Genomic DNA, 21,477 nt, shown 5'->3' with positions numbered 1-21,477 from the left:
AGAAGTTGTGGGCCGTGGAGAAAGAGTGGGGAAGTGGGAATCATGGATAGGTCTGTCTGAGAGCTGGTTCCAGAGGCAGTGTGGGCTGATGCTGTCCTTCTGAACTGTCTGATTCATATTCCCAGTGAAGTCACCTCAACCATCCGTGGAGGATTTCACGTGGGTGACAGCTAGGGTTGCCAACTGTCCCGTATTAGCTGGGACATCCCATATTTTGGGCTAAATTGGTTTGTCCCCAAAGGGAAACGCCCTTGTCCCATATTAGGGCCGGGGGGCGCTGTAGGCCCGGATGCTGTAGATCCGGACAGTGTAGGTCCGGAAGCCGCTGTAGGTCCGGTCAGCGTAGGCCCGGAGTCCCAGGTGCCGCCTAACGGAGGCCGCCATTAGTGGAGTGGGAGCACGTGGCCGCTGGCTGGGTGGGGTCACATGGGGCACGGGCGGTGATGTCACCTTGTCCCTTATTTGGGAGCGAGATAGTTAGCAACCCCAGTGAGAGTTGCTAACACAACAACAGAAGACAAAGAAGGCGGTAAAGAATATGGGGCCTAAAGAGAACAGAGCTGCACAGGTACACCAGAGGTCTCTGATCCCGATAGGAGACCTGAAAATGCAATATGACTGCACCGCAGAGAACATGCGGAGCGTGAACCTTTGCAAGGGACCAGGATGTTGCGTCCGGATGGATGAGTGGGATAAGAATGTTGTGTTTGCCTCGTTTACCTTGCATTTCCATTTTCTACATTCAGTTCGAGAACAGTCTTCAGGCTTTGACACTTGGTGGGTGTGAACAGTACGTTCACAGTGTATTCAGACAGTGGTGGCAGATCGCCACTGGGTGGTTCAAAGGTAAATTGTGACACCTGCAATTAGATAGTGATGTGTAGTTAGAGGAAACTAGACCAAGTGGACCTGTTGGGCCCAAACCTCTCCTGCATTGGTGCAGCAACCTCTCCTCCCCCGTCCCCTTTCCCCCCTCCCTCTCCCTCCACTTCCCCTCCCCACCTCCCTCTCCCCCCCTCCCCCTTCTCCTCCCCCTTCCCCTCCACCCCCCCACTCCATCCCCCTCAACCCACCTTATCCTCCCTCCTCACTCCTCCCTCCTCCCCCCTCCCTCCCTCCCCTTCCCTCCCTAGGAGATAGATTTCAACTTGAAAACCCTCCACCACCATCTTCTTAAATGGAAGAGAGGGGACTAACAGCAACAAAGTTCTTACATTTGTGTTTGGCTGCATTGCTAGTTTTGAGATTAATTACACTGTAGTTTTGTTTTATAATTTTCGTGAATTTATGGGCGACACAGTGACGCAGCGGTAGAGTTGCTACTTTACTGCGCCAGGGGGCTGGGTTCCATCCCGACTACGGGTGCTGTCTGTGTGGAGTTTGCACGTTCTCCCCATAACCACGTGGGTTTTCTCCAGGTGCACTGGTTTCCTCCCACATTCCAAATGCGTATAGGTTTGTAGGTTAACTGGCTTTGGTGAAATTGTAAATTGTCCCTAGTGCGTGGGATAGAGTTAGCGTGCGGGGATCGCTGGTCGGCGTGGACTTGCTGGACCGAAGGACCTGTTTCCCCGCCGGAACTCTAAACAAACGTAAAACTAAACTAAACAAAGTGAGGAAGGAAAGCAAATCTCCGATAACAAACCTCTTGGGTCCCAGAACTGTCCCTACCTCTTCCTCTCTCTCCATCAGGCATGCAGCACTTTCTTGCAAAAACCACGAAGCAGCCAGCTGGCATTTGTTCTTGAGATGCAGGCTGCAAGCAGCTCTGGTTCCGAGCTTCACCAGGCAGAAATCCAGAGACGGGAGGTCTATGCAAACCCGCGGACCCTGAAAAAGCAACAACAACATTTGCAACAGGGTTGTGAGAAAGTTGAGAAAGAAAATTGTGTAGGTTGGTGGGCTGATTGGCCATTATTAATCATCCCGAATATATAGATGAATGGTAGAATATGGGGGGGGGGAGAGATAGAGGATGTTGGCGAGAATGTGGGGAGAATAAAATTAGTTTGTGTAGGAGTAGTGTAAATGGTCGGAATGGACGTAGTGGGCCGAAGAGACTGCTTCCACGCTGGATGACTATACGACTCAATGAAAAATGATCAGAGATTGCACATTGAGTTAGGTTTTAAGATGGAAAATTCATCTATTTTGATATAGAAACAAACATAATAAAAAGGAATTGCAGATGCTGGTTCATACCAAAGATAGACACAAAGTGCTGGAGTAACTTGGAGGGTTCGGCAGCATTTCTGGAGAGCATGGATAGGTGATGTTTCGGGTCGGAACCCTTCTTCAGACTGATTGTAGCAAGGAGAGTGGGGGAAAAAAGCTGGATTGCAAGTTCCTTTTGAAAGTTTTCATCCATCAGATAGAACCTTGTAATTATTCAAACTTTCTAAGAGTAAATCTGGTTGGGTAATGTACAATGGCATGTTGGGGAGGCTCATAACACATTCAGGGCTGGAGGCGAAGGAGACACGGACATCAGAAGGATTTCAACCTGTTTGAATTTGTTTTCTCTTGAGGTACCAGGAATCCATGTAATGGTGATAAATAAGTGGGAGTTAAGGCGGTATTATACAGTATATAGCACCAACTATATACGATGGCGCAGCAGTAGAGTTGCCACCTTACAGCGAATGCAGCGCCGGAGACCCGGGTTCCATCCCAACTACGGGTGCTGCCTGTACGGAGTTTGTACGTTCTCCCCGTGACCTGCGTGGGTTTTCACCGAGATCTTCGGTTTCCTCCCACACTCCAAAGACATACAGGTATGTAGGTTAATTGACTGGGTAAATGTAAAAATTGTCCCTAGTGGGTGTAGGATAGTGTTAATGTGCGGGGATCGCTGGGCGGCGCGGACACGGTGGGCCGAAGGGCCTGTTTCCGCGCTGTATCTCTAAATCTAAAAACAAATCTAAACTCATTGAGTTGCCCACAGTGCATTGAGTTTCCCCCAGATGGCTAAATACTTTAATCCTAATGGCAGGTTTTTGGATATGGGTCTGGGCATGTCTGCAGATCTCTGATATTTCACCCAGAACCTCCCTTGTGGTCTAACGTGCTTAGAAGGTGGATGGCAGCAGGCATGAACAGACTGATGAACACCACCAATAACGGCACTTCATTTTAATAGACGATATAGAGAATAGACAATAGGTGCAGGAGGAAGCCATTCGGCCCTTCGAGCCTGTATGCACCGCCATTCACTGTGGTCATGGCTGATCATCCACAATCAGTACCCCGATCCTGCCTTCTCCCCATATCCCTTGATTCCGCTATCTTTAAGAGCTCTAACTAACTCTCTCTCAAAAGCATCCAGAGAATTGGCCTCCACTGCCTTCTGAGGCAGAGAATTCCACAGATTCACAACTCTCTGGGTGAAAATGTTTTTCCTCATCTCTGTTCTAAATGGCCTCCCCCTTATACTTAAACTGTGGCCCCTGGTTCGGGACTCCCCCAACATCGGGAACATGTTTCCTGCCTCTAGCGTGTCCAATCCCTGAATAATGTTATATGTTTCTATAAGATCCCCTCTCATCCTTCTAAATTCCAGTGTGTACAATCCCAGTCTCTCCATTCTTTCCTCATATGACAGTTCCGCCATCCCAGGGATTAACCTCGTGAACCTACGCTGCCCTCCCTCAATAGCAAGGATATCCTTCCTCAAATTAGGAGACCAAAAATGCACACAATACTCCAGGTGTGGTCTCACCAGGGGCCTGTACAATGTTTTGCATTCATAATTCATCCCCCACAACCTCAAATTTCCAGAAATGTTAGTCACATGTTTTTTTTTAAGTGATCACTGTTGTAATTTCTCAAGAGCTATAGGCAACTTGTGGGCAAAGAGACGTTGATGGAAAGATACAGCATGGAAACAGGCTTATCGGCCCACCGAATCCATGCTGACCTTCAATCACCCGTTCACATTAGTTTGATGTTTTCTCACTTCCTACACATGACGGGCAATTTACAAAGGCCAATGCAGTGGCGGCGCCTAACGGCAGCGGCTGACTAGCAGTCTGTCCGTCTTTTTTTTGTTGTGTGTCGGTGTTGGGATGGTTTTTATATATATTTTTTTGGTTGTGTATGGGTGGGAGGGGGTGGTGGTGTGGGTGGGTGGGGGTGGGTGTGGTGAGGTGGGGGGGGGGGGGGGGGGAACTTTTCTCTTCCTCACGGCGCGGGGTGCGGCTCGGCTGCGGGGCCTAACATCGCCCCCTGCGGCTCGGCCGCTGGACTTTACATCCTGGTGCGGCTCGGCCGCTGGACTTTACATCCCAGTGCGGCTTGGCCGCTGGACTTTACATCCCGGTGCGGCTTGGCCGCTGGACTTTACATCCCGGTGCGGCTTGGCCGCTGGACTTAACAGTGCCCGGTGCAGCTCGGCTGCGGGGCTTAACATCGCCCGGTGCAGCTCGACTGCGGGGCTTTTCATCGCTGGTGCGGCTCGACTGCGGACTTGACATCGCCCGGTGCGGCTCCACCACGGGACTTAGCTGCGCAAGGCTTGGTCGCGGGCCTTTCATCGCCCGGTTCGGCCGCGGGACGTTTCAGCGCCCGGTGCGGGGACTGTGCGGGTCGGTCGGGGACGAGCTGTCTGTCCGTGGGCGTGGGGAAGAGAGTGGAAGTTTTGTTGCCTCCATCACAGTGAGGGGGTGTTTGGAGTCACTGTGATGGACGTTTGTGTTGGGGTTATGTGTCTTGTGTTTTTTTTTTTTCTATGACTGCTATGTAGTTTCGTTCGGTACTTCGGTACCGAACGACAAATAAAGCTCTGTTATCTACAAACCCGCATGACTTTGGGATGTGGGAGAAAACCGGAGCACCCGGAGAAAATGCATGCAGTCGCTGGGAAATGTTGGTGAATCGGACATGGGTTACCAACTGTTCCATATTAGCCGGGACATCCCGTATATTGGGCTAAATTTGTTTGTCCCGTACCCTTGTCCCGTATTAGCCCAGGGGGCGCTGTAGGCCCGGACACTGTAGGCCCGGACACTGTAGGCCCGGACACTGTAGGCCCGGATACTGTAGGCCCGGACACCGTAGGCCCGAACACTGTAGGCCCGGGGGCCGCTGTAGGCCCGGACAGCATAGGCCCGAACAGTGTAGGCTAACGGAGTGTGTTCGGGGAGTGGGGCCGAGTGTGTTCGCCTAACGGAGGTTGAGTAGCAACCCGCCTCCCGGCCCGGGCGGCTGCTATTGGTGGAGCGGGAGCTCGTGACCGCTGGCTGGGTGAGGTCACATGGGGCGCGGGGCGGTGAAGTCACCTTTTGTCCCTTATTTGGGAGTTAGAAAGTTGGTAACCCTAATCGGACAGCACCCTAGCTTACGGAAGGACCGTTCAGAAGCCTGCTAACAGAGGGGAAGAAGCTGTTCCTGTGTCCGGTGGTGCGCGCTTTCAAGCTTCTGTATCAATAAACAACATACGCAGGGAGGAGAAGGACTGACCGGGTCAGAATAAATAATGTAAGGTGTCAAAACCTTTCACAAATGGTCCTGGGAAAGATGGGGGATTTGGCCAGCGAGATAATATGGGAAGCTCATACTTGTACGTTGTAACCTGGCAGAATACTAACCAGGAAGGTTGCCTCCACGTAAAGGATGACTGGCTCCACATGATGCCTGACGTGACACTGCAGACGCTGGGCCATTTTCTCGGGCTTGCCCCCGGTAAGCAACAGTTCCAGTTCACAGTAATCATCGCCCTCTTCAAAAGATGCAGAAGACTCCAGTCAGAATTAGTTCAATAGACAGTTAAAGACAAATGAACAACCGACAAGATTCACAAACAATGAACTTGCAAAGACATAGAACATGGAACTGCACAGCACAAGAACAGGCCAAAGGCAGACACAAAGTGCTGGAGTAACTCAGTGGGTCAGGCAGCATCTCTGGAGAGAAGGAATGGGCGACGTTTCGGGTCGAGACCCTTCTTCAGACTGAGAGTTGGGGGAAAGGGAAACGAGAGATATAGACGGTGATGTAGAACAAATGAATGAACGATAGGCAAAAAAGTAACGATGATAAAGGAAGCAGGCCATTGTTGGCTGTTTGCTAGGTGAGAATGAGAAGCTGGTGCCAAACGCTTTAATTCCCCATCCCATTCCCACACTGACCTTTCTGTCCTAGGCCTCCTCCATTGTCAGAGTGAGGCTAAATGCAAATTGGAGGAACAGCATCTCATATTTCACTTGGGCAGCTTACAGCCCAGTGGTATTAGTTATGATTTCTCGAACTTCAAGTAACCCCTGCATTCCCTCTCTCTTCATCCCTCCCCCACCCAAGACGCACCAGCTTCTCGTTCTCACCTGGCAAACAGCTAACAGTGGCCTGTTTCCGTTATCATCGTTACTTTTTTGCATATCTTTCATTCATTTGTTCAATATGTCTCTACATCACCGTCTACGTCTCTCATTTCCCTATCCCCCCCGACTCTGAAGAAGGGTCTCGACCCAAAACAACACCCATTCCTTCTCTCCAGCGATGCTGCCTGTCCCGCTGAGTTACTCCAGCACTTTGTGAAATGTCACCCAGAGATGCTGCCTGACCCGCTGAGTTACTCCAGCACTTTGTGAAATGTCACCCAGAGATGCTGCCTGACCCGCTGAGTTACTCCAGCACTTTGTGAAACATCACCCATTCCTTCTCTCCAGAGATGCTGCATGTCCCGCTGAGTTACTCCAGCACTTTGTGTCCACCTTCGGTATAAACCAGCATCTGCAGTTCCTTCCGAGACAAGAACAGGCCCTTCGGCCCACAATGTCTGTGCCGAACATGAGGACAAGACCGTATCTTAACTACCTCTGTCTGCATAATCCATATCCCTCCATTCCCTGCTTACCCATGTGCCTATCTAAAAGCCTCTTAAACACAACCATCATCTCTCTGCCTCAACGCCAACCATAGCAGCGTGTTCCTGGCACCCACCACCCTCTGTGTCAAAAGAAGTCGCCCTGCACTTTTGTCATCTATCTGTAAGCCAGGTCAGAATCCAAATGACCAAGTCACTATCAATCTTGTGCATTTTAATCTCCTGGATCAGCCTACCTTTTTAGACTACCCCCTTTTTTCATCTTTTAAGAATGCATAATCATATTCGAAAACAAGAACCACATTTCTCCCAATGTTTGGGCAAACATTTTAGTTTAGTTTAGAGATACAGCGCGGAAACAGGCCCTTCAGCCCACCGGGTCCGCGCCGACCAGCGATCCCCGCACATTAACACTATCCTACACCCACTAGGGACGATTTTTACATTTACCAAGCCAATTAACCTACAAACCTGTACGTCTTTGGAGTGTGGGAGGAAATTGAAGATCTCGGAGAAAACCCACGCAGGTCACGGGGAGAACGTACAAACTCCGTACAGACAGCGCCCGTAATCGGGATGGAACCCGGGTCTCCGGCGCTGCATTTGCTGTAAGGCAGCGACTCCACCGCTGCGCCACCGTGACCGCCCATTTGCACGGTTCGTCTTTGACATAGGTAAGGTGAGATATGACATTACCTATTGTGCCGCAAGGAGGTAGCACCTCCAAGATGTGAGAATCATGCAGGCTCTCCCACTCGAAATAGATGGACGAACTGCTGTTGTTCCAAATCTGGGAATAACACAGCACACAGGGTAGCTGAATGCGTTTCTGAGCTTTATGAGTTTCATACTGACACAATTGGTACTTGTCAAAGGGACAAAGGGGAACACAGTGGAGGGGCACCGAGAACGAACTGGGCGGGGGGAGGGCGCGGGGGGTTGGGGAGGAGGCAGGCAGTAGATGTGACTGGTCGGTACTTTTGTAACTTTGTCGGCACAAACACGTGTACCGGCGCTCCTCAGCTTCTGATGGGGTTCAGTTCAGAGAAACCCAACGGAAACCAAAAGTATTGTAAGCGAAAGTGTGTTGTAATACGCGCGATCTCGTGGCTGGGTCGCTGCCGTTTGCACCATCGCAAAGTCGAACTATCACAAGTCGAAGCGTCGTAAGCCGGGGAGCATCTGTCCTAGCTAGGTTGTATGCTAGGTTGTAACAAGGTATTATTCTATAACGTATCGTTCATTCATTCATTCCTTCATTCATTCATTCATTCATTCCTCCATTCATTCATTCATTCATTCATTCCTCCATTCATTCATTCATTCATTCATTCATTCCTCCATTCATTCATCCATTCATTCATTCATTCCTCCATTCATTCATTCATTCATTCATTCATTCATTCATTCATTCATTCATTCATTCATTCATTCAAGGCTTTTACCTACTATCTGGTTAAAAATATGGGGTGGTTGACTTTAATTGTCCACATCCTGTGCTCCAGACTCAGTCATAGTGTTGTACAATCCAGAAATCTGGAGGTCATAGAGATATAGATCGGGTAGATGCACGGAGTCTCTTGGCCAGAGTAGGGGAATCGAGGACCAGAGGACATAGGTTTACATTGCAGGGGGGAAGTTTGAATAGGGATTCGAGGGGTAACTTTAGCACATGAAGGGTGGTTGGTGTACGGAACGAGTTGCCAGAGACGGTAGTTGAGGCTGGGACTATCGCAATGTTTAAGAAACAGTTAGACAGGTACATGAATAGGGCAGGTTTAGAGGGATACTAGACCAGGTGGACCCGTTGGGCCTAAACCTGCATTGGTGCAGCACCCTCTCCTCCCCCCTCCCCCTCCCCTGTCCCCCCCCTTCCCCCCTCCCCCTTCCCTCCCCCATTCCTTCCCCCTCAACCCCCCTTATAACCCCCCTCCCTCCCTCCACCCCCTCCTTCCCTACCACCCCCCCTTCCCTAGGAGATAGATTTAAACTTAAAAATGGGAATAAAAATATAACACGGAATTCAATGAAACCATCCATTAGCACCAAAGGGACAACAGTGAGTAAGGTGGGCCTAGAATTGTCACGCTATCATGTACCATTTTTGGCTGTAGTTCAGAAACAAACAAATGAGAGTTTTAGTATATAGATGAGCCAAATGCAGGAAGGTGGGACGAGTGTAGATGGGACATGTTGGTCTGTGTGGGCCTGTTTCCATGCTGTATGACTCCAAATGGGCCTTTCAGGCCTCCATGTCCATGCCTACTTCATTGCCCATCTACTAATTCCTTGTGCCCACATTAGGTCTGTATCATTCTATGCCTTGGCCATCTAAATGTCTCTTACACATTGCGATTGTGTCTGACTCCATCACCTCTTCTGGCAGTGAGTTCCAGATATCAAACACTCTCTCTGTAATAAGCTTCCCCTCGAATCCCCTTTAAAACTCCTTTATCCCAACTGACACTTATGCCCTCTTGTTTTTGTTACCCCTTTTTTTCCTTTTAGAGATACAGAGCTGAAAGAGCCCCATCGGCCCTCCGAGACCGCGCCGACCAGCAATCCCTGCACACGAACACTATCCTGCACACACTAGGGACAATTTCCAATTTTATCAATTCAATTAACCTACAAACCTGTACGTCTTTGGAGTGTGGGAGGAAACCGAAGCTCCCGGAAAAAACCCACGCAGGTCACGGGGAGAATGTACAAACTCTGTACAGACAGCGCCCGTAGTCGGGATGGAACCCGGGTCTCTGGCGCTGTAAGGCAGCAACTCTACCGCTGAGTCACCGTGCTGCCTTACAAAAGTTTGGCTCGAGGGATGACGTTCAATAGATCTTTGAAAGTCTATTGCTGCTTCGCCTCTTACTAAACCCTGAGACAGAATCAGGTCATCTACAAATATTTCAATAGACAATAGGTGCAGGAGGAGGCCATTCTGCCCTTTGAGCCAGCACCGCCATTCACTGTGTTCGTGGCTGATCATCCACAATCAGTACCCCGTTCCTGCCTTCTCCCCATACCCCCTGACTCCGCTATCCTTAAGAGCTCTATCTAATTCTCTCATGAAAGCATCCAGAGAATTGGCCTCCAATGCCTTCTGAGGCAGAGAATTCCACAGATTCACAACTCTCTGAGTGAAAAGGTTTTTCCTCATCTCCGTTCTAAATGGCCTACCCTTTATTCTTAAACTGTGGCCCTTGGTTCTGCACTCCACCAACATTGGGAACATGTTTCCTGCCTCTAGCGTGTCCAATCCCTTAATAATCCTATATGTTTCAATAAGATCCCCTCTCATCCTTCTAAATTCCAGTGTATACAAGCCCAGTCGCTCCATTCTTTCAACATACGATAGTCCCGCCATCCCGGGAATTAACCTCGTAAACCTACGCTGCACACCCTCTATAGTAAGAATGTCCTTCCTCAAATTTGGAGACAAAAACTGCACACAGTACTCCAGGTGCGGTCTCACTAGGGCCCTGTACAACTGCAGAAGGACCTCTTTGCTCCTATACTCAACTCCTCTTGTTCTGAAGGCGAACATTCCATTGGCTTTCTTCACTGCCTGCTGTACCTGCATGCTTCCTTTCAGTGACTGGTGCACTAGGACACCCAGATCTCGTTGTACGTCCCCTTTTCCTAACTTGACACCATTCAGATAATAATCTGCCTTCCTGTTCTTACCACCAAAGTGGATAACCTCACACTTATCCACATTAAACTGCATCTGCCGTGCATCCGCCCACTCACACAACCTGTCCAAGTCACCCTGCATCCTCATAGCATCCTCCTCACAGTTCACACTGCCACCCAGCTTTGTATCATCTGCAAATTTGCTAACGTTACATTTAATCCCTTCATCCAAGTCATTTCAGCACCAGGTTCTCCACAAACATACGTTGGTGCTAAACAGGTGCGAGGCAGCGCATGTCTATCTGCACTCTAGTCCAGAAGCGATCACATCCTTCTCTAGTGGTGACCAGAACTGCACACAAGTGCGGTCCTATCAGTGTTTTGTAAATTTGCAAAGTAGCCTCCTAATTCTTATATTCTACCTTCACCACCTTTCTACATGTGTTACTTTCAAGAATCTTTGGACATTTGACTGAAAAATACTAAATGGAAACAGGCCCTTTGGCCCGCCGAGTCCACACTGACCCCATTGATCACCCGTTCACACTAGTTTTACATTATCGCACTTTCACATCTGCTCCCTACACACCAAGGGCAATTTGTGGAGGCCTATTAACTTACAAATCCACACGTCTTCAAAACGTGGTTTTGCTAAGGTTTGATGCAAGTTTTGTTCAATTATTCTTCAGTTACATCTAGGGTTGCCAGCTGTCCCATATTAGCTGGGACATCCCGTATATTGGGCTAAATTAGTTTGTCCCGTACGAGACCACCCTTGTCCCGTATTAGGCCCGGGGGCGCTGTATGCCCGGGTGGCGCTTAGGCCAGGACATTGTAGGCCCAGACACTATAGGCCGGACAGTGTAGGCCCGGGCACCGCTGCAGGTCCGAACAGTGTAGGTCTCCGCCTAACGAAGGTTGCGTAGCAACCCGCTTCCCGGCCCGGGCGGCCGCCATTGGTGGAGAGGGAGCACGTGGCCACTGGCTGGGTGAGGTCACGTGGGGCGTCACCTTTTGTCCCTTATTTGGGAATGAGAAAGTTGGCAACCCTAGTTACATCCCACGGGATATTAGCTCTAGCACTTGGATTGGCATTGTCAATGGATTAAATTCAGTTCCATACCTGAAAATACCTTTTCAAAGTGGTGTTCATGTAGTTGTCGCCCGGGATGAGAAAGGCGTAAGGTTTCAGCAGCACCTGAAACGGTTCAGTGGACCCTTTCACCTCCATCTCCAGCGCTATGATGTTACCCACAGATGCTGCAACTGCTTTTATGGATCTCTCCATGCTATTTTTCCTGAAATTTGAAAAGAAATTTGTGAGCGGTCACGGTGGCACAGCGGTAGAGTTGCTGCCTCACAGTGAATGCAGCGCTGGAGACCCGGGTTCCATCCCGACTACGGGCGCTGTCTGTATGGAGTTTGTACGTTCTCCCCGTGACCTGCGTGGGTTTTCTCCGAAATCTTCGGTTTCCTCCCACACTCCAAAGACGTGCAGGTTTGTAGGTTAATTGGCTTGGTAAATGTGAAAATTGTCCCTAGTAGGTGTAGGATAGTGTTAATGTGCGGGGATCGCTGGGCAGCGCGGACCCAGTGGGCCGAAAGGCCCTGTTTCTGCGTTGTATCTCTAAACTAAACTAAACGAAACTAAAGGTTTGGATTAAAGGTATTTTCCGTGAGACTTTTACGTAGTCATAGAGTCATACAGCATGGAAATATACCAAACCTGTCCCTGCCAACCAAGATGCCCGTCTAAGCTAGTGGCATTTGCCGCCATTTAACCCATATCCCTCTAAGCCTTTGTTATTCATGTATCTGTCTAATTGTCTTTTGAAAGTTAGGATAGTACCTGCACACTATACACTGTGCTATATATCAGCCAAAACATTACGACCACTGACATGCGAAGTGAATAACATTGATTATCGTGTTACAATGGCGCCTGTCAAGGGGTGGGATATATTAGGCAGCAAGTGAACAGTCAGTTCTTGAAGTTGATGTGTTTGATGCAGGAGAAATGGGCAGGAGTAAAGACCTGAGCGACTTTGACAAGGGCCAAATTGTTATGGCCAGACGACTGGGTCAGATCATCTCTGAAACGGCAAGGCTTGTGGGGTGCTCCCGGTCAGCAGTGGTGAGTACCTACCGACAGTGGTCCGAGGAGGGTCAAACCACAAACCGGCGACAGACAGGGTGTTGGGCGCCCAAGGCTCATCGATGCGCGAGGGCAACGAAGGCTATCCCGTCTGGTCCGAACCGACAGAAGGTCGACTGTGGCACAAGTCACAGAAAATGTTAATGGTGGTCACGGGAGGAATGTGTCACAATACACAGTGCATCGCACCCTGCTGCGTATGGGGCTGCACACGGAGGACCAACAGCATATTAGGCAGGTGGTCATAATGTTTTGACTCATCAGGTCATAATGTTTTGGCTGATCGGTGGAAAGTACCTGCAATAGGTGGCGACTTATCTCGCCAGGCAGTCTGTTTCCAGTGTTTAGTTTATTATTAATCAATATTATGGCAGGACTGTCATATGTTGAAAGAATGGAGCGACCGGGTTGTATACACTGGAGTTTAGAAGGATGAGTGGGGATCTTATTGAAACATATAAGATTATTAAGGGGTTGGACACGCTAGAGACAGGAAACATGTTCCCAATGTTGGTGGACGTCCAGACCCAGGGGCCACAGTTTAAGAATAAGGGGGTCGGCCATTTCGATCAGAGATGAGGAAAAACCTTTTCACCCAGAGAGTTGTGAATCTGTGGAATTCTCTGCCACAGAAGGCAGAGGAGGCCAATTCTCTGGACACGTTCAAGAGAGAGTTAGATAGAGCTCTTAAAGATAGCGGAGTCAGGGGATATGGGGAGAAGGCAGGAACGGGGTACTGATTGTGGATGATCAGCCATGATCACATTGAATGGCGGTGCTGGCTCGCAGGGCCGAGTGGCCTCCTCCTGCACCTATTGTCTATTGTCTGTTGTCTGTTATTATTGTCACACGTGACAAGCTTTTGTTTACATGCTATCCAGTCAATGAAGAGACTAAACATGAATAGAAACAACTGTCCACAGTGCACAGATAAGGAATGAGTATGGTGGGAACAACAGGTGTGCTGGGATGGTACCTTGGGAATAACTTACCTACTGCCACCGTTGCATTCGTTGGCATTTGAAGGTTCAGGAATATTGCGCAGGATGAGGTAAAGCACACTGTGGTATTCCTTCAGCTGTGAAAGGAAATTATATCAGTCAACATAAAGGTTGAATAAAATACCTAAACTAAGGAGGTTTCTTTCAAAACCACGCCTTGGGACAGTTCAATCTGGCTGCTTTCGAAGCTCTTCTCAAAACTAGAGGGCATAGCTTTAACTTGAGAGAGGAAAGGTTCAAAGGAGATTTAGTTTCGATTGGTTTAGTTTCGAGATACATTGCTGAACCAGGCCCCTCGGCCACGAGTCCGTGTCGAGCAGCGATTCCGTGCACACACACTATCGTACACACACACACACACACGAGGGGCAATTTACAATTTGCCTACAATCCTGTACGTCTTTGGAGTGTGGCAGGAAACCAGAGATTCCGGAGAAAACCCACCCAGGTCACAGGGAGAACGTACAAACTCCTTACAGGCCAACACCCATAGTCAAGATTGAACCATAGTTAGGGTTGCCAACTGTCCCGTATTTTGGGGTAAATTGGTTTGTCCCGTATTAGGGCCGGAGGGCGCTGTAGGCCCGGATACTGTAGGCCTGGACAGTGTAGGTCCGGACAGTGTAGGCCCGGATACTGTAGGTCCGGTCAGTGTAGGCCCAGAGGCCCGGGCGCCACCTAACGGTGGTTGCGTAGCAACCCGCCTCCCAGCCCCGGCGGCCGCCATTGGTGGAGCGGGAGCAGGTGGCCGCTGGCTGGGCGAGGTCACGTGGGGCGGTGACGTCACCTTTTGTCCCTTATTTGGGAGTGAGGAAGTTGGCAACCCTAACCATAGTCAGTGTCTCTGGCGCTGCAAGGCAGTAACTCCACCGCTTTAATGCCGCAAATTTTGAGGCAAGATTTATCTACAGGGAGGATGGTGGGTGCCTAGAATGCGCTGCCAGGGGAGGTAGTGGAAGCAGGTGCATTTCAACATTTAAGAAGCATTTGGACTGACACATAAACAAGCAGGGAATGGAGGGATATAGATTGCCTGCAGGCAGGTGTGTAACATATATTGGACTCATGGTCGGCACAGACATGATGGGCTGAAGGGCCTGTTCTTGGACTGTGCATAAGGCAGTACAACACAGGAACAGGCCCTTAGGCCCATAATACCTGTGCCAAACCTGATGTCACGTCGAACTAATCTCTTCTGCCTGCACATGATGCATATCTCTCCATTCCCTGCATATCCATGTGTTTATTCAAAAGCCTCAAAATGCCACTAATGTAGCTGCCTCCACCACCACCCCTCACAGGCCCACACACCTCTCTGTGTTAAAAACCTTTGCCCCGAACATCTCCTTTTAAACTTTCTCCCTCTTGCCTTAAAGTTCTTTGTTTTGAGATACAGCGCGGAAACAGGCCCTTCGGCCCACCGGGTCTGCGCCGACCAGCGATCCCCGCACATTAACACTATCCACTAGGGACAATTTTTACATTTGCCCGGCCAATTAACCTACAAACCTGCAAGTCTTTGTAGTGTGGGAGGAAACCGAAGATCTCGGAGGAAACCCACGCAGGTCACGGGGAGAACGTACAAACTCCGTACAGACAGCGCCCGTAGTCGGGATGGAACCCGGGTCTCCGGCGCTGTGAGGCAGCAACTCTACCGCTGCACCACCGTGACCGCACCGTTCCACCCTCTAATCCTTGACATTACTACCCTGGGAAAAAGGTTCTGACTGTCTACCCTATTTCTGCCTCTCATGACGTTATATACTTCTGTCAGGCCTGCGAAACTCAAGAGAAAATGTTCTATGTTGGCCAGGCAGTCAAATGGATGCCTGGAATGTACTGGAGTGGTGTTTAATAGGCTTTTGGACAGGCACATGGATATGAAGGGTTTGGAGGGATATGGGTCATGTACAGACAGAGGAGATTCATTCATCTTGGCATCATGTTTGGCACAGACCGAGTTGGGTCGGAGGACCTGTTCCTGTGCTGTAGTTTTCTATTTAGAAACAAGGAACTGTGGATGCTGGTTTAAAAAAAAAACACAACATGCTGGAGTAACTCAGCAGGTCAGGCAGTATCCCTGGAGAAAATGGACAAGTGACATTTCAATTCAGGACACTTCCTCAGACTGATTGTGGAGGGTGGGACGAAAGCTGGGAGAGAGGGGGAGGGGGGCAGGACAAAGCTTGGCAGGTATGAGCAACAGGTGAGGGGGCTTTGTGGGATGAAGGGGCTGTGTTCACCTGTCACACTTTGTCCTGCCCGTCTTCTAGCTTTCTTCCCCCCACCCCCATCCCCTTCTGCAATCAGACTGAAGAAGGGTCCCGACCCGGCCCGAGGTAGTTGCGGCTGGGACTATCCCATCGTTCAAGAAACAGCTGGACAGGCACATGGATCGGACAGGTTTGGAGGGTTATGGACCAAGCGCAGGCAAGTGGGACGAGGGTAGCTGGGACATTGTTGGCCGGTGTGGGCGAGTTGGGCCAAAGGGCCTGTTTGCTATTGAGGGCGTGCAGCTTAGGTTTACTAGGTTAATTCCCGGAATGGCGGGACTGTCTTATGTTGAAAGACTGGAGCGGCTAGGCTTGTATACACTGGAATTTAGAATGATGAGAAGAGGGGATCTTATCGAAACGTATAAGATTATTAAGGGGTTGGACACGTTAGAGGCAGGAAACATGTTCCCAATGTTGGGGGAGTCCAGAACCAGGGGCCATAGTAAGGGTAGGCCATTTAGAACGGAGATGAGGAAAAACTTTTTCAGTCAGAGAGTTGTGAATCTGTGGAATTCTCTGCCTCAGAAGGCAGTAGAAGCCAATTCTCTGAATGCATTCAAGAGAGAGCTAGATAGAGCTCTTAAGGATAGCGGAGTCAGGGGGTATGGGGAGATGGCAGGAACGGGGTACTGATTGAGAATGATCAGCCATGATCACATCGAATGGCGGTGCTGGCTCGAAGGGCCGAATGGCCTACTCCTGCGCCTATTGTCTATTGTCTATTTCCACACTGCATCTATGTATGACTATGACTCTGTGAAACGTCACCTCTATCTATGTACTTTAGGAATGCTACCTGACCTGCTGAGTTATTCCAGCTCTTTGTGTCTGTTTTTTTTACCATGTTCAGTGTTCTAAGGCAGTTACCACTATCGGAAATGTCCACATGGCGAATTTTTGGAAATGTTGGAATTAAATGCAAACGCTTCTCACCTCTTGCGGGAAATAAGTGAGAATGAACTCCTGATCCTGGTGCGGTTCCATCACACCGTCCTCTGGGCAGACGTGGAACGCCGTTTTCAAGTCTTGATCGAAGTCCAGGTTCGTGCGTTCAATGGACTCTCCAGGAATAGCGCACACCAGATTAGGCTTAAGTGCTTGCCAACAAAAGGGAAGATCTATGTGCCTGCAAGTAAAGGATAAGTTATTGTGTCTACAAACTCTTCATGTAAGCAGGCACAACTAGTTTACAAAAAGGGCGGTCACGGTGGCACAGCGGTAGAGTTGCTGCCTTACAGCGAATGCAATGCCGGAGACCCGGGTTCCATCCCGACTACGGGTGCTGTCTGTACGGAGTTTGTACGTTCTCCCCGTGACCTACGTGGGTTTTCTCCGAGATCTTCGGTTTCCTCCCACACTCCAAAGACGTGGAGGTTTGTAGGTTAATTGGCTTGGTAAATGTATAAATTGTCCCTGGTGTGTGTAGGATAGTGTTAATGTGCGGGGATCGCTGGTCGGCGCGGACCCGGTGGGCCGAAAGGGCCTGTTTCCGCGCTGTACCTCTAAACGAAACTTTATTTCGTTTTTACTTTTAGTGTCAGAGATACATGTCGGAGACAGATCATTCGGCCCACTGAGTCCACACCGACCAGCGATCTCCGTACACCAGCATTATCCTACACACACTGGGGACAATTTACAATTTTACCAATCCAATTAACCTACAAACCTGTACTTCTTTGGAGTGTGGGAGAAAACCGGAGCTCCCGGAGAAAACCCACGCAGGTCATGGGGAGAACGTACAAACTCCATACTGACAGCGCCCGTAGTCAGGATGGAACCCGGGTCTCTGGCACTGTAAGTCAGCTACTCTACTACCCCGCCACCATTTATGTTTTGCTCAAGATTCCAGCAACTGCTCTTCCTTGTTTCTCAAGAACTCCTATTATTGCTGTCAGATGATTTAGTAATACCAGATCACCCGATTATTAACCAATCCTGGGGCAATGATCTTTGGAAACCCACCCATACCGAGCAAGATAAGCAAACTTCAAAGTACTCCTATCCATTCAAACGATATCTGTTTTCAGGCGCCAATATTGTCAAGCTTCTCTCTAAGGTTCGAGTAGATCAGTGGGCCGTTTTTTACAGTACAGGAGGCTATTCACGGAGACATAGTCATCTAGGGGGTGCCAACTATCTCTCTCCCAAATAAGGGACAAAAGGTGACGTCACCGCCCCGCGCCCCACGTGACCTCACCCAGCCAGCGGCCACGTGCTCCCGCTCCACCATTGGCGGGCCTGGAGGCGGGTTGCTATGCAACCTCTGTTAGGTGGCGCCCGGTCCTCCGGGCCTACAATGTCCGGACCTACACTGTCCGGGCCTACAACGTCTGGGCCTACACTGTCCGGGCCTAGTGTCCGGTCCTACAGTGTCCGGGCCTACAGTGTCCGGGCCTACAGCGCCCCCGGGCCCACAGTGTCCGGACCTACATTGTCTGGGCCTACAGTGTCCAGGCATACAGTGTCCAGGCCTACACTGTCCGGACTTACAGCATCAGGGCCTATGCTGTCCGGGCCTACAGCGCCCCCCGGGCCTAATACGGGACAAGGGCGGTCCCGTACGGGAACAACCAATTTAGCCCAATATACGGGATGTACCGGCTAATACGGGACAGTTGGCAACCCTATACCTGACCCACTAGTATATTTTGTGTTCTATTGTCCCCAGCATCTACAGCCTCTTGTGCCTCAATTCCTCCCTTGTCGCCTCAGCCACAAAGTCCCCAGAGGTACACGGAGCAGTGGGCGTTAACTGCCCACGTGGTATTGAGGAGAACCGTTTTACTCACGTAGCGTTGCGGAGGGTGAGCACCTTTTGGGAGTACACGTGGGGGTTTGTTGACTCAAAGCGGACAAAGTGCTCTGCTGTCACGTCCCTGCACTCGCCTAGGTCGGCCGCACTCTCTCCACCGCTGACCGACACGAAATGCAAAGCAACCTGCTGGCCAGACCCTGTGGTGGCAAAGGAAATGAAGCAGTGAAGACAGCTAGAAATGCCACCCACCCACCCACCCGGCAGAAGATGCCCTCAGCCCCGCCACCAGCCCGCAAATCATAAGCTCATATGTTCAGGGAGCAGAATTAGGCCATTCGGCTCTTCAAGTCCATTCCCCCATTCAATCGTGGCTAATCCATAATTCCCTCACAACCCCATTCTCCTGCCTTCTCCCCATAACCCCTGACACCCGTACAAAATCAAGAACATGTCAATCTCCACCTTAAAAATATTCATTGACTTGGCCTCCACTGCCATCCATGGCAATGATTTTCACTCTTTGACTGAAAAAAATCCTCCTCGTCTCCTTCCTAAAGGTACGTCCTTTTATTCTGAGGTTATTGCCACTGGTCCTCGTCTCTCCCACTGGTGGAAACATCCTCTCCACATCCACTCCATCCAGGCCTTATGGATTGGTTGTCCATAAATCCACCCCCAACCATTCCGCCCATCTCCCACATGCTAGCCCGTATGTACGGGTTGTCCATAATAGAAACATAGAAAATAGGTGCAGGAGGAGGCCATTTGGCCCTTCGAGCCAGCACCGCCATTCATTGTGATCATGGCTGATCATCTACAATCAGTAACCCGTGCCTGCCTTCTCCCCATATCCCTTGATTCCACTAGCCCCTAGAGCTCTATCTAACTCTCTTTTAAATTCATCCAGTGAATTGGCCTCCACTGCCTTCTGTGGCAGAGAATTCCACAAATTCACAACTCTCTGGGTGAAAAAGTTTTTTTCTCATCTCAGTTTTAAATGGCCTCCCATTTATTCTTAGACTGTGGCCCCTGGTTCTGGTCTCCCCCAACATTGGGAATTTTTTTCCTGCATCTAGCTTGTCCAGTACTTTTATAATTTTATATGTTTCTATAAGATCCCCTCTCATCCTTCTAAACTCCAGTGAATACAAGCCTAGTCTTTCCAATCTTTCCTCATATGACAGTCCCGCCATCTCGGGGATTAGCCTCGTGAACCTATAGCAAGGATGTCCTTCCTCAAATTAGGAGACCAAAACTGCACCCGATACTCCAGATGTGGTCGTATCAGGGCCCTATACAACTGCAGAAGGGCCTCGTTACTCCTATACTGAAATCCTCTCGTTATGAAGGCCAACATGCCATTAGCTTTCTTCACTGCCTGCTGTCCTGCATGTTTACTTTCAGTGACTGGTGTACAAGGACACCCAGGTCTCATTGCACTTCCCTTTTTCCTAATCTGACACCATTGAGATAACAATCTGCCTCCTTGTTTTTGCTACCAAAGTGGATAAGTGGGAAGTGCTTCAAAGAGTTTGTGGCCAGGGTGAGAGGGGTCAGAGATGATCTTGCCCACTCGCTTCCTGGCCCTTGCAGTGTACAGTTCGTCAATGGGGGGAAGGTTGCAGCCAACAACCTTCTCAGCTGATCGAACGATCCGTTGCAGCCTCCGGATGTCGTGCTTGGTGGCTGAGCCAAACCAGACCATGATGGATAAGGTGAGGACGGACTCAATGATAGCAGTATAGAATTGGACCATCATTGCCTGTGGCAGATTGTGTTTCCTCAGTTGCCGCAGGAAGTACATCCTCTGTTGGGCCTCTTTGACTGTGGAGTCGATGGTGGCCCCCCATTTAAGGTCCCTGGAGATGATGGGTTCCAAGGAACTTAAATGACTCCACAGATGTGACTGTGGTGTTGTTGATGGTGAGTGGGGAGAGGGGAGGGGGAGCTCTCCTAAAGTCTACAATCAATTCCACCCGTTGCGTTGGCACCCGTTTCAAGGGCCTTTGAGAAATATAAAAGCAAGAAGGAATGCAACCAAGGGCTCAGGAGAGATAAAAGGGGCCATAAAATGTCATTGGCAAATAATTTAGTTTAGCAAGTTTCGTTTAGAGATGTAGCGTGGAAACAGGCCCTTCAGCCCACTGTGTTCATGCCGACCAGCGATCACCTGCACAGTAGTTCTATCGTAGACACTTTACAGAAGCCCGGGCAGCAGCCATTGGCGGAGAGGGAGCACGTGGCCGCTGGCTGGGTGAGGTCACATGGGGCGCGGGGCGGTGACGTCACCTTTTGTCTCTTATTTGGGAGTGAGAAAGTTGGCACCCCCTACCTGATTACCTCCTTTAGTTTTTTCTTGCTTCTTTAATCTTCCCAAGGGCCCTCAACGATATAGTTAGCAATCTCCATGGAATTTCTTCTATACAACCCAGCACAACCCAGCCTAGTATCTGTGACAGCAGCTTACACCCCAGCGGTACGACGAGGAAGGCTTGACCGCCGGCTACGGGAGCCAAGATCGTCCCGTCAATGGAAGGCTCGATACCCTCGACCGCTGGAGGACAAAGAAGGGAGAGATTGATCTTTTGTTCACTTTCCATCACAGTGAGGAATGTGGAGGAGTCACTGTGGTGGATGTTCATGTTAAAATGTACTTTGTGTGCCCTGTTGCTTTTTATTGTTATGACTGTATGGCAAATGAAGTTCCTCGTATGTTGCAAAACATACTTGGCTGGTAAAGTATTCGTCGTGGCGATCCCTCGAGGTCGAGGATGATGGTCTACGTTCCGATGTCAGAACGAAGACGCCTGTGCATGTGTTTGTTTAACATG

General features: G+C 49.8%; 1 protein-coding gene across 8 annotated transcripts in view; it reads right to left on the bottom strand.

Annotated features, from left to right (window-relative positions):
- dlec1 (DLEC1 cilia and flagella associated protein) overlaps positions 1–21,477 on the bottom strand; it is a 149,781-nt gene that overhangs the window by 71,282 nt on the left and 57,022 nt on the right. For all 8 annotated transcript variants that reach the window (XM_078429930.1, XM_078429947.1, XM_078429957.1 and 5 more), the window contains 8 exons: positions 18,681–18,843; positions 16,822–17,014; positions 13,604–13,689; positions 11,580–11,754; positions 7,517–7,610; positions 5,586–5,716; positions 1,672–1,830; positions 721–860 (listed from right to left, as the gene is read on the bottom strand). In XM_078429930.1, coding sequence (XP_078286056.1) covers positions 721–860; positions 1,672–1,830; positions 5,586–5,716; positions 7,517–7,610; positions 11,580–11,754; positions 13,604–13,689; positions 16,822–17,014; positions 18,681–18,843 — 1,141 coding nt within the window. The remainder of the gene's footprint in view (positions 1–720; positions 861–1,671; positions 1,831–5,585; positions 5,717–7,516; positions 7,611–11,579; positions 11,755–13,603; positions 13,690–16,821; positions 17,015–18,680; positions 18,844–21,477) is intronic.

This window comes from Rhinoraja longicauda, chromosome 2, assembly GCF_053455715.1.
Source record: "Rhinoraja longicauda isolate Sanriku21f chromosome 2, sRhiLon1.1, whole genome shotgun sequence".
Lineage (NCBI taxonomy): Eukaryota > Metazoa > Chordata > Chondrichthyes > Rajiformes > Arhynchobatidae > Rhinoraja > Rhinoraja longicauda.
Note: the sequence above shows the minus strand (reverse complement) of the source record. Positions and strands in the feature narration are given on the sequence as shown.